Source organism: Equus asinus, chromosome 3 (assembly GCF_041296235.1).
Source record: "Equus asinus isolate D_3611 breed Donkey chromosome 3, EquAss-T2T_v2, whole genome shotgun sequence".
In the NCBI taxonomy this organism is placed as follows: Eukaryota; Metazoa; Chordata; class Mammalia; order Perissodactyla; family Equidae; genus Equus; species Equus asinus.
The window spans coordinates 33326225-33340143 of NC_091792.1; the positions used below are offsets into that span (position 1 = coordinate 33326225).

A 13919-nucleotide genomic window follows, 5' to 3' on the forward strand; every position below is an offset into this window, starting at 1 on the left:
TTCTATAAGTTCTCTTCACTTATTATTCATGTCCACCTTTTGTTTATTGATAGTATCTTTTAAACATTTTTTATTCCTTCTTTCATGCCTTTAACTACTTAATTTCTTTTAAAATATTAGTTGGTGATTCTTTTTTTATTTCCTCACATTTAAATCATGGAAGAACAAAATTCTAGCCAATGAGTGGATTGTGCCAATGTTGGACATTGCCCCTTTACTTCAAATATATACCTCTGCTGAATAAAATAGTAAACTCAAACAAAATTAAATAGCTGAGTTATAAGTTTAAAAAAAGAAATATGCAGGTGTTAGAAATGAGGAAGGAAATTGAAGAATGGTGTTATAGGTTGAATTGTGTCCTCCCCAAAATTCATGCATTGAAGTCCTAACCCTCAGTAGCTCAGAATGTGAACTGATCTGGAAATAGGTTCATTGCAGATGTATTTAGTAAAGTTAGGATAAGGTCATATTGGAGTAGAGTGGGCCCTTAATCCAATATGACTGATTGGGAAGAAGGGGAAATTTGCTCGAGACATACACATGCAGGAGAACACCAAGTGAAGATGAAGGCAGAAATTGGGGCAATGCTCCTACACACCAAAGAACACCAAAGATTTCCAGCAAAGCCCAAGAAGCTAGGTGAGAGGCATGAAACAGATTCTTCCTCCTAGCCCTCAGAAGAAACCACCCCTGCTGACATCTTGATCTCAGAAGTCTAACCTTGAGAACAGTGAGAAAATCATTTTTTGTTGTTTAAGACACCCAGTCTACAGTACTTTGTTACAGCAACCCTAGCAGACGAACACAAGGGGTAAGCTGAAGCCAAAGATATGGGGCTCACTGGGTAATCAGGACCAGTGGTGAGCCTTACTATCTAGGAGCTAAGGTTTGAAGCCTGGGAAAGGGCAGGAATTCAAGGATAGACCTTGTGCCCCCAGGGAGGTATAAGTGAGTTACATGCATAAGGCTAGCAATCTGGGAGGGCTTCTTTATAAGTAAAAGGAGACTAGAGAAATTCTACTTCCTCAGCTAAGAAAATAAAAAAGTATATCTTCCTAGTAGCTTGGCCAAAAAGAGAGTCTGCATGAGAGATCTTTTCATCTATAAACAGAGATCATTTTACTTCATTCTTTCAAATTTGGACGCCTTTTATTTCTTTATCTTGCCGAATTGCTCTGGCTAGGACATCCTTCACTATGTTGAATAGCAGTGGCAAAAGCATGCACACCTGCTTTGTTCTTGATCTAAAAGGAAAAGCATTCAGTCTTTCGCCATTGAGAATGATGTTTGCTGTGGCACCTTCATATATTGTTTTTATTATGCTGAGGTAATTTCCTTGTGTTCCTAGTTTGTTGAGTGTTTTCATCATGAAAGGGTGTTGAATTTTGTCAAATGCTTTTTCTGCATCAATTGAGATGATTATATGGACTTTTTTTTCCTTCATTCTGTTAATGTGATATATTACATTGGTTGATTTTCATGTTAAATCATTCTTGTATTCCAGGAATAAATCCCATTTGGTCATGGTTTATAATCCTTTTAATATACTGTTGAATTCAGTTTATGAGTATTTTGTTGACAATTTTTACATCAATGTTCATAAAAGACATTGGTCTGTAATTTTTTTTCCTTGTAGCTTCTTTGGTAGGCTTTGTTATCAGAGCCTCATAGAATGAGTTAGAAAGTGTTTCTTCCTCTTCAGTCTTGGAAAAGTTTGAGAAGGATTGCTGTTAGTTCTTCTTTAAGTGTTTAGTAGAATTCACCAGTGAAGCCACCAGGTTCAGGGCTTTTTTTGTTAGATTTTTGATTACTAATTCAATTTCATTACTAGCTATAGGTCTATTCAGATTTTCTAATTCTTCATGATTAAGTCCTGGTATGTTTTGTGTTTCTAAGAATTTCTCCATTTCATCTAAGTTATCCAATTTGTTGGCATACAATCATCCATAGTATTCTTATAATACTTTTAATTCTATAGAATCAGTAGTGATGTCCCCACTTTCATTTCTTAATTTAGTAATTTGAGTCTTCCCTCTTATTTTCTTAGTCAATCTAGCTAAAGGTTTATCAATTTTGTTCAATTTGAAGAACAAATTTTTAGTTTTGTTGATTTTCTCTATTGCTTTTCTATTCTCTATTTTATTTATCTTTGCTCTAACCTTTATTATTTCCTTCCTTCTACTAACTTTAGGTTTAATTTATCTTCCTTTCATAGCCCCTTAAGTTATAAAGTTAAGGTTGTTGATTTGAGATTTTTTTTGTTTTTAAGTGTATTTGTAAACATAAATTTCTCCATTAGCACTGGTTTCACTGCGTCCCATAAGTTTTGGTATGTTGTGCTTTCATTTTTATTTGTCTCTGTCTTATTCTGTCTGGGATGCCATAACAAAATATTGTAGATTAGGTGGCTTAAACGACAGAAATTTATTTTTCTCACAGTTCTGGAGACTGGAAGTCAAATACCAAAGTGCCAGCAGAGTTGGTGTCTGATGAGAACTCTCCTCCATGCCACACCCCTTTTTTTAAAGAGAACCCAGGGCCCATTAACTGTCACCCCCCCCCATTCACTTTCCCCTCCCCCAGACCCTAATAACCACAGATCCACTTTCTGTTTCCACAAATTTGTCTGTTCTGGACATTTCATACAAATGGAAGCATACACTATGTGGCCTATGTGTCCGGCTTATTTCACTAAGCATAACGACTTTTTGTTTGTTTGTTTTTCAATAAATTTATACCCCTTCACCCATTTTTCCTGCTCCCTTCCCCTCACCTCTGGTAACCACCAATCTGTTCTCTGTATCTATGAATTTGATGGGTTTTATTGTTTTTCTTTATATTTCACATGTAATAGAGATCATACAGCATTTGTCTTTCTCTGTCTGACTTATTTCACTTAGCATAAGGCCATTGAGGTTCATCCAGATTGTTGCAAATAGCAAGATTGCATTTTTAATGGATGTATAATATTCCGCTGTATATATACACCACATATTCTTTATCCATTCATCCATTGATAAACACTTAGGTTGTTTCCATATCTTCATTGCAAATAATGCTGCAATGAACATGGGAGTGAATATATCTTTTTGAGTTAGTGTTTTCCTTTTCTTCAGATAAATAGCCAAAAGTGGAATTGCTAGATCATATGGAGGTTTATTTCTAATTTTTTGAGGAACATCTATATTGTTTTCCATAGTGGCTGCACCAATTTACATTCCCGCCAATAGTTCACAAGGATTCCCTTTTCTCCACAACTTCAGCAACACTTGTTATTTCTTGTCTTTTTGATAATAGTCATTAAACAGGCATGAGGTGATATCTCATTGTAGTTTGATTTGCATTTCCCCAATGATTAATGAAGTTGAGTATCTTTTAATTTATGTCTTGGCCATTTGTATATCTTCTTTGGAAAAGTGTCTATTCAGATCTTCTGCCCGTTTTTTTATCGGACTGTTTTTTGCTATTGAGTTATATGAGTTCATTATTATATTTTGTATATTTGCCTCTTATCAAATATATGATTTGCAAGTATTTTCTCCCATTCAGTAGGTTGCCTTCTCATTTTGTTGTATGGAACCTTCTTAGTATGATGTAGTCAAACTTACTTATTTTTGCTTTTGTTGCTTTTGCTCTTGTTGTCAGATTCAAAAAATCATCACCAAGACCCATGTCAAGGAACATACTGTGCATGTTTTCTTATTGAATTTTTATGGTTTCAGGTCTTATGTTCAAGTCTTTAATCCATTTTGAGCCTCAATTTTTGTTTTTTATAACCATTATAGGTTATATCTTCTTATAGTATTAAACTTTTTTTATTAATATATAATGTACTCCTTTGTCCTTATAACACTTTTTGATTTAAAGTTTATTTTGTATGATATTAGTATAGCCACCCTTGCTTTCTTTTGGTTGCTATTTTCATGGAATATCTTTTTCCATCCTTTCATTCAACATATTTGTGGTTTTGGATCTAAAGTGAGTCTCTTGTAGACAGCATATAGTTGGATTTGTTTTTTAATCCATTCTGTCAATCTCTGTCTTTTGATTGAAGACTTTAATCCATTTACACATAAAGTAGTTGCTGATAAGGAGGGACTTCTTTCACTTTGCTATTTGTTTTCTATATGGCTTATATTCTTATCCTTCATTTCCTGCATTATGGTCTCTTTTGTATTTAGCTTTTTCTTTTTTTTTGTACTGATAAATTTTAATTGTCTTCTAATTTCCTTTTATGTGTATTCTATAACTAGTTTCTTTGTGTTAGCATGGGGATTACATTTAACATCCTAAAGTTATAACACTCTAATTTGAATTTACATCAGCTTAACTGCAAAAACATAGAAAAACTCTGCTGATTTACAGCTCCATCCCCACCTCTTTCAGTTATTAATCTCACAAAATTATATCTTTGTACATTGTGTGTCCAAAAACTTAAATAATTGTTTTTTAAAATGCATTAGTCACTTGAAATTGTGTATAAAACAAAATTTGGAGTTACAAACAAAAGTTACAATAATACTGGCTTTTAGACCAATAAATTTTAAAAATATATTAATTTCTTTTCATATATGTGTATATATAATTCAATCCTGTAGTTCCAGCTTTTTTCTTTTTTAAGGTTGGCCCTGAGCTAAAATCTGTTGCCAATCTTCCTCTTTTGTTTTCCTTCTTCTCCCCAAAGCCCCAGTACATAGTTGTATACCCAAGTTGTAGGTCATTCTAGTTCTTCTATGTGGGATGCCACCACAGTATGGCTTGATGAGTGGTGGTAGGTCTGCACCCAGGATCTGGACTGGTGAACCCAGGCCACTGAGTGGAGCACATGAATTTAACCACTTGGCCACAGGGCCAGCCGCTGTATTAGACTCTTAAGTCATGTGGAAAATAAAAAGTGCAGTTATAGACTATTGCTACAGTAATACTAACTTTAATAATTGCCTGTATGTTTACCTTTACTGAGATCTTTATTTCTTCATACAGCTTCAAGTTATTGTCTAGTGTTGTTTTGCTTCAATCCCTTCAGGATTTCTTGCAGGGCAGGTCTAGTGGCAAAGAACTCCCTTAGGTTTTGTTTATCTGGGATTGTCTTAATTTCTCCCTCACTTTTGAAGGATAGTTTTGCTGGATATAGGATTCTTGGCTGACAGAGTCTTTTTTTTAGTATTTCAAATATATCAGCCCACTGATTTCTATCCTCCAAAGTTTCTGAAGATAAATCTGCTGATAATCTTATTGAGGATCCCTTGATGTGACTGTTTGCTTTCCTCTTAATGCTTTCGAGATTCTCTCTTTGTCTTTGACTTTTGACAATTTGATTATAACATGTCTGGATCAAAGAGATCATCCTGAATTCAAAGAGATTCATTCTACTTGGAGTTCATTGAGCTTCTTGGATGTTTATATTCACGTCTTTCAGCAAATTTTGGTGGGGTTTGGCCATCATTTCTTCAAATAATCTTTCCTTCCCTTTCTCTCTCTCTTTTCTTTCTGGGACTCCAAAATTGAATAAGTTGGTCCACTTGATGGTGTCCCATAGGTACCTAAGGTTCTGTTCACTTTTCTTCAACTCTTTTTTCTTTTCTGTTTCTCAGACTCAATAATTTCAATTGTCCTATCTTCAAGTTTACTGAATCTTTCTTCTGCCTGTTCAAATCTGCCTTTGAAGCCCTCCCGTGAATTTTTTATTTCAGTAATTATACTTTTCAGGTCTAGAATTTCTTTTTGGCTTCTTTTTAGGTTTTCTATCTCTGTATTGGTATTTCTGTTTGGTTCATACATTGCTTTCCTGACTTTCTTCACATCTTCCTTTAGTTCTTTGAGCACCTTTAAGACAGTTAATTTAAAGTCTTTGTCTAGTGGGTCTTCCTTCTTATCTTTCTCAAAGAGAGGTTCTATTCATTTATTTCTTTCCTTTGAGTGAGCAATACTTCCCTGTATCTTTACATGCCTTCAGATATTTTTGTTCAAAAATGGATATTATTGAATCTAATAATGTAGTATCTCTTGAAATCTGATTCTCTTCTTTCCTCAAGGTTTGCTTTTTGTGTGTTTGTTTTGCTTCGGTTGTTGTAGGTTGTCTCCTAGTTGAGGATCAGCCTGAGGTATAAACTTAAGGTCTTTACTGGTCTTTTCTAAGCCTGTGCCTTTTCCTGGGCGTGTGTAATGACATTTTCATTTCCCCCAAATATGCTGCTGCTTTTGAATATCCTAGTCTTCAACATCTGGCTCCCAAAAGGGAAAAAGAGAGAAATGAAGGGGAATGCCAGCTCATTAAATCCCCTGGAAGTAGCTTGAGCCAAAGGGGAGAGGCTTGCAGCAAAGGATGGGGGATGGTACAACAATGGCTGGCCACTTCTGTGTCTGCACTTCTATGGTCAGAAGCAGTAAGCAGAACACAGATCTTCAATATTTAGAGGGCAAGGTCCTTAACATCCATCCTAGCTCCTGCGTGCTGCTCCAGGATCACATGCATGGATGCCTGCCTTGGGCTGGGGAGTGGGAAATAGGGGAGCTGCTACTGTGCTAAGAGTTGAAATTGATTAAAATTAACTGCAGTTTACTGTCCAAGCCTTCCCCTAGAAGCTGCAAGCCTTCAATAGACTCCAGAGTTCTAAAATAGTTACAGCAGACAGATTCTGCCAGTGTGATTGTTGTCTAGATGAGAAGAAAGATTTCTGGCATTTCATACTCCACCATCTTCCCAGGATCCTCCTTCCCAGTTAAATATTTTTAAGAAATACAAAGTCTGCAAATATCAACAATGCTATGAACTAAGCTGTTTTCTTTCCTTTAAAGTTAAAAAAAAAAAGAAAAGAAAAAGTTAACATAGCCACCTGTTTCTACTTGGGAGAAATTCGAGAGTGCAAACGCATTTATATGGAATAGTGCTTCATGACATCATCAAAAAATCATGGTCTGACCTCACATCATTCCTTTAACATACAAATATTATTCCGAATGATGCCAAGATTTTGTGATTCAAGATGTGGAGTGAAAGGAGAGAGAAATGAGATCTTTAAGCAAGAGAAACTTACCTGCATGTGAAATCTGGACTCTAAGAGAGCTGAAGTTTATGCTCTATCTTAGAACACAAATGGAATGTAATTTATTCATTCACTCCATTCATTCATTCATTCAACAAATATTTATTTTGTGCTATTATGTCCCAAGCACTTTCCTGGACACTGAATATACAAAGTGAAGAAAAAGACAAAGTCCCTTTCTCATACAGCTTACATTAAGACAGACCGAAAAATAGTAGACACAACAAATAAATTATATACTATGTTCAAAGGTGATCAGTACAAGAAAATAAAAAGCAGGGAAAGGGAATGAGGAGTGTCAGTGTGGTGAAAAGTGCTGCTATTTCTTCTGTGATGTTTAGGGAAGCCCTCACTGTAGTAAATAATCTAATATATTTGAGTCATAGTTAATTCAGTTAGTAGTCAAATCTTCCTCTCAATCAGTTAATATGCAATACCCAAATTAGCCTAACTTTCCCCACCTGGAGATTCTTTTGATCTTTTTTCCTTATTAAAATAAAATGTACCAAAATGCTGTGCTTGTTGCTTAGTGGGTAAGGCAGTTTGATGTACAAAAACCTGAATAAATACCCCTCCACCCCCAGCCCAAGAGGTGTGTGCAATTATTAGAGTGATTCTTTAAAGGACTTGTTAAAATGCCAAAATAGTGCCACAGAAAACACGTCAAATAAAGATTTAAGTTTTCTTTATGAAAAAAAAAAAGTGTTTAACGAGGGTTTATGGGGTTTTATAAAAACACCTTAACACCTTACAGACCTAAGGGGGAAAAAGCTCTATTTAAATATCATGCACCAATAGCAGACCACCCAATGCCGATGACTAGAAGCCTCAAACAGACCCATCCTTGGGAGCCTATGTGGAGACCCTAATTTTATGGTCATTTTAATTGTATTTGGGTTATTACCTCATGCCCCAGCAAACACCTACAGTATTTAATAAAAACGAGTGCAGAACACTGTTCTAGTTAAAGTATGTATTAACCAAAATCATAAACTAAGTATGCTTCACCATAAATTAACTGGGTGTTTAGTGTTTCTTTGCCTTTAAGTTATATTTATTTTCTTATAACATGGTATGCTTCACTATGTACCAAATCAACGTTAATTGACTTAGCATTTAGATACACTCTTCTATCTCTAGCTTATACATCCGCAAACACATCTGCCCTGCATATGATAAAGTGTAAGTACCGTTAATCAACCCTACAGATATCCAAAAGAATGACTATAAAAGATCACAGGGGCTGAAAAGCAAACAAATCTTGAAAATAAAAGGAAAACAATTCATTTTGTATTTGTCTAGAGTCTAGCTGTAGTGGTACTACTTACGTCATTGTTGATTCAGATACAAAAAGTTGTGGTCTTCCTCGGCAGAACAAGAGGAAATACCTAGAAAAGAAAAAATAAACTCCTTCACTTTATAATTTTCTAGAGTCTAGAAAATGGATTCTTAATTTTTTGCTTCAGTGCTCTGCAGAAAAAGAGTAATAGATGAGGATAACATGCATAATTTAGAACTGATGTTCTTTACCGCCACCACTATCTGACTAGATGTTACAGCATAACTCCCTCAATTACCAAATTTGTAGCTCCTTCTATTTCCTTACCTGGTCATTCCATAACCCATTAAATTTAGACCTACATAATCTTCCCCCTTCGACAGTTCTTATTTAAGTCCCCCAAAATCCCCTAGTTGCCAAAATTGCTGGTCTCTTTTCAGTCCTTAATCGATGTGACTTCTCTGTAACTTCTACCTTAGAAAGCACTTCTTCCTCCATGAAACTCTCTCTGACTTGGGCTTCTACACCATCACCTTCCTGGTTCCCATCCTATAGTCTTAGAGCCCCTTCTCAGTCTCCTACACTGGCTTCCTTTTCTCTAAGCATCTTTCAATTATCGACGATCCTATGTCATCCTGTACATTCTTCTCCTTTTACTCTGCAAACACACTGAGTGAGTCTATCAATCTTCATCTGCTGATTATAAGGTTACAATTCAAGTTGAATGGTGTGATGTCCCCCTCCTCCAAGAAAAATTGGCTCCTCCCCCAGTGTCCCCTATCCCAGTAAACAGCGATATCACCCATCAGGTGCTGGTGCTGAAAACCTAGATGTCATACAGGATTCTCCCTTTCCTTTACCCTCCGTGAAGGGATCCCAGATTTAGCAATTAAAAATCCAGGACTCTCAACTAAATTTTAATTTCAGATAAACAATGACTCATTTTTTAGTATTAACATTTCCCAAATATTGAAATTCAACTGAGCACACTGTATTTTATCTGGCACTTCTACCCCTATATCTAATCAAACACCAAACTCCTAAATATTTCTCAAATCTTTTCATGTCCCTTTATTTCCCATTGCCTCCATCCTAGACCTAGCCACCATTGTCTCCTGCTTAGATCTCTAAAATAGTCTCCCAATCAAACTCCCAGAATGTTCCATGACCCCCTAAAATCCATTCTCTATACAGCAAGCAGAGTGATCTTTTAAAAACCATGAGTTAGATCAAGACATTCTTCCTCTTATTTCCCCTCAACAAATTCCTTCACATCAACACCTCAGCACTGGCCTCTGCCTACCTCTCCAGCCTACCTTTCAGTGATGCTATTGACTTTATTATGTTTTGGTCACAATTATCTTATTTCAATTCTTTAAACTCTTTTAGAGACTTCCTGCTTCACACATACTATTTCCCCTGCCCTAGACTTTATCCACCACTGATAATAGAAGTTTTTAAGTAATTTATTGAGGTGAAATTCACTTGAAATAAAATTTACCATTTTAAAGTGAACAACTCAGTGGCAGTTAGTACATTCACAACGTTTTGCAACCCCCCCACTATGATGTTCCAAAAAATTTCCCTCACTCCAGAGTAAAATCCTTTATCCATTAAGCAGTTTCTCCCTATTCCCTCCTCTGCTCAGCTCCTGGCATCCATCAGATTGCTCTCTGTCTCCATGGACTTGCACATTCTAGACTCTTTATATAAATGGAATGTACAATATGTGGTCTTTTGCATCTGGCTTCTCTCATTTAGCATAATGATTTGGAGGTTCATTCACATTGTGTCATGTATCAGTTCTTCGTTCCTCTTTGTGGCTCAATAATATTCCATTGTATACCCCAATTTGTTTACACATTCATCTGTTGATGGACTTTTTGGGCTGTCTCCAAATTTGGCTATTGTGAATAGTGCTCCTTGAATACCTGTTTTCAGTTCTTTTTGTTATCTACATAGGCATGGAATTGCAAGTCATATGGTAACTCCATGGATTAACTTTTAACTTTTCAAAGAACCACTAAACTGTTTTCCACAGCAGCTGAACCATTTTACATTCTCATCAGCAATGTATGAAGGTTCCAATTTCTCCACATCCTCATCAACATTTACTATCTGATGTTTTTGATTATAGCCATCCTCGTGGGTGTGAGGTGGTATGTCATGTGGGTTGTTGTTGATTTTTTTTTTTTTTTTTTTGCTGAGGAAGATTTGCCCTGAGCTAACATCTGTGCTAATCTTCCTCTATTTTGTATGTGGATTGCTGTCATAGCATGACTACTGATGAGTGGTGTAGATCTGAACCTATGCAACCAAAGTGGACTGTGCCAAACTTAACCACTAGGCCACAGGGCCAGCCCCTCTCATTTGGTTTTGATTTGTATTTCCCAATGACTAATGATTTTGAGCATCTTTTCATATACTTGTTGGTCATTTCTATGTTTCTTTGGGAGATATGTCTATTCAAGTTCTTTGCCCATTTTTTAACTGGTTGTTTGTCTTTCTGTTGTTGAGTTGTAAGACTTATTTATATATTCTGGATACTAAGCCCTTATCATATACGTAATCTGCAAATATTTTCTCTTATTCTGTAGGTTGTCTTTTCACTTTCTTGATAATGCCCTTTTATGCACAAAAGTTTTTAATTTTAATGAAGTCTAATTTATCTATTTTCTCTTTTGTTGCTTGTGTTTTGGGTGTCATATCTAAGAACCAACTGTCAAATCCATGGTCATGAAGATTTACCCTTACATTTTCTTCTAAGGGTTTTATGTCTTTAGATCTTATATTCAAGTCATTGATCTAGTTTGAATTAACTTTTATACATAGTGTGAGGCAAGAGACCAAACTGATTCTTTTGCATGTGGATATCTGGTTGTCTCAGTACTACAACAGATGTGTTTCCCAGCCTTTTCCCCTGTCCCCTGTCCAGTCCTTATGTATCTTTCAGGGCTCAGCTGAAATGTTACATTCCTTAGATAGCTGCTCCCTCCCTCCCAGAGTAGGTAAGGTCTGCTATTATATGCTCACATTGCACTGTGTACCTAATTTCTGTCCTCCCTGCTACATTGTGAGCTCCAGAAGGTAAAGCCTACGTCTGTCTGATTCACCACTGCATCCCCCATTGCCTAGCACAGTGTCTGCCTATATGTTTGTTGAATTCAAAAATGCTTGCTGAATCACCCACTTCCCACAATTTATCTCCAAATCAGGCCTCTTTTCAAACACACTAAAGGACCCCTTATTTAAGGAACACAAAATCTTTTTCAGGCCTCCAAGTTTCTGTCTGAAATGACCTATGATCATTCTCTGCCCAGCAACTACTACTCATCCTTCAAAACATGCTCAAATGTCACCTCTTCTGTAAAAACTTACCTGACTTCTATAGCTATCTATTCACTCCCTTATAGCCCCTTGTAATTATTTCCATAATAACCCTTACCATATTATATTAGTTAATTGTTACAGGTCTGATCCTACACTAGGCTATACGCTTTTCATTGGCAGGGAACAACCATCTTTAACTTCTTCCAGCGCCTCACACAGTGCCAGATACGTAGTAGAAACCCAAGAAATTTTGTTCAATAAATGGATGAATGAATATGTGGACAGTGAAAAAAACATGAATCAAATTAATAATTAATTTTCCATGTCTCCATAAGTGCAAAGACCTGAAAGTTGCCTTAGAAAGATATGGGAGTTGCTCAGGTCTCCATCATAATCACCAGGTCATTTGTGGATGTGCCCTTCAAATTTTCTGTTTAATTACATATAAATCAAATTCCAGGGCCAATGAACTTGGGAGATAAGTCGATTAACAGACTTTTTTGAAATCTTCTAGATGCTTGGTATGTGCTAGATGCTATAGGACAGAGAAAAGAAACATAAGGCATGACCTTTGTCCTTGCAATCTAGATTAGTGGAAAAGAACTAAAGTGAAATAGTGAATTATGAAACACTTAATGGATAATATAAGAATAAGCTATGACTAAGTACTAATTATCTAACAGCTTACAACTATAAACACAATGGAATTCAGAAATAACCAAATAAGCTTTATTTATCTAAGAAACTTTTATGGCATACCTATTATTGTAACAGGCTCTGTGCTAGATGCTGGGGATACAGACATGAGTAAACATCCCTTTCTTAGTCAAAAATTCCTTTGAGTATCTGAATAAAATTATGAATCTTTTCTCTAGGAAAATGCACACACGTTAAATATACAGCCATACAAACACACTCATAACAATATCGTAAAAAATATTAGGAGATTGTCAGGGAAGTGGGAGAATTCTGCCCCCTGTTTTCCTTAAGGTTCTTATGGCTGGTCAAATAATTAAAAAGGCAGGTTAGCAGGAGAAAATCAAACAAAGTTTAATAGCATGGATACATGGGAGAAACTCAGGAGAAACTGAGTAACTCAGCCAACTGGCCAAGACTGCCTGTTTAAATATCTTGTTGTAGACAAGGAGGACATTTGGGGTAGTGATTTGGGATTTCAGAGGGGCAGAAGAAAATTTATATGGAGATGGAAAAGCAAATGTTTGGTAAATAGAACTTTGAGAAGAGTGGGTTTAGCAAGGATCCTCCCAGTCTACCGGATACCCAGAGTTATCTATGCTGATGGCCTGTCCTAGGGACCCGCCTTTATTTTAAATTTCTTTTAGGCAGTTAGGGGAGAAAGGTTGAATGTTATTTCTGAGTCTGAGCCTTTATTGTCTTCAACTTGAAAAAATCCGCATACCGGAGTGGCGCATCTTGGTGCAGCCTGCCCTGAGCCCCACCAAGATCATGAGTCGAGAATGCCTGATCTGGAGAATTTCTCTAGGAAATATAAGATGATTGAAGCCTAGAAGAAAGCAAGCTTCTCAGTTGTTGTTTTTTTTTTTTAAGTGTTTTGCTATAATCCATATGTTTAAAAGTAAAAGATTTACTATAGCTGGAAATAACAACAACAAAAAGGGCTCAAGGGTTGGTAGACAATTTCTACTCTATGGAGAAGGTACATACTATCCAAAGAAGGCAGCTTCAGCAGACAGGTGCCGCCCAAATGTGGGCCCAGCATTGCCTGATTTTGCAACTTTTTGTGAAAAGTCATAAATTCAGATTTTATGTGAATCCATCTGGTTTTCAAGTGTCGGTGCTGTGAAAGAGACTGTTCATTGCCTCCTCAACATCCAATGTCCCCTCCTTTCTTACTAACAGAACCCGAATTTTATTCCAGCTACAATGTCCCTGTTAAAAGACAACATTTCCTAGCCTCGTTTGTTGATGGAGTGGCCAATGAGATGTCAGCAGAATTGTTGGAAGACTTCTAGAGAGGGCTGAGTCAGTTGGGAGGAATGTTCCTTTTGCCCTTCTCCCTTTCTACCTTCTTCCAGTCTGGAGGCTGACGTGCTGCCTGGCGCTCTAATAGACATATTGATCATGATCTGAGGTCATGATATGACTTTGAAGATGGAAGCTATGAGTTAGGGATGGTAGAGCAAAAACATGGATGATGCCTAGGTCCTAGATGACTGTGGCACTTCTATACCATCCTGACTGCCTACTTCCAAACTTCTTTTAAATAATAGAAAAATAAAAAA

The 13919-nt window shown here is 36.4% G+C and overlaps 1 protein-coding gene across 1 annotated transcript in view; it reads right to left on the reverse strand.

The window, feature by feature from the left end:
• ANAPC10 (anaphase promoting complex subunit 10) overlaps positions 1 to 13919 on the reverse strand; it is a 147365-nt gene that overhangs the window by 16899 nt on the left and 116547 nt on the right. The window contains exon 5 of the mRNA XM_044767191.2: positions 8375 to 8434. Within this exon, the coding sequence (XP_044623126.1) occupies positions 8387 to 8434 (48 nt within the window). The 3' untranslated portion in view covers positions 8375 to 8386. The remainder of the gene's footprint in view (positions 1 to 8374; positions 8435 to 13919) is intronic.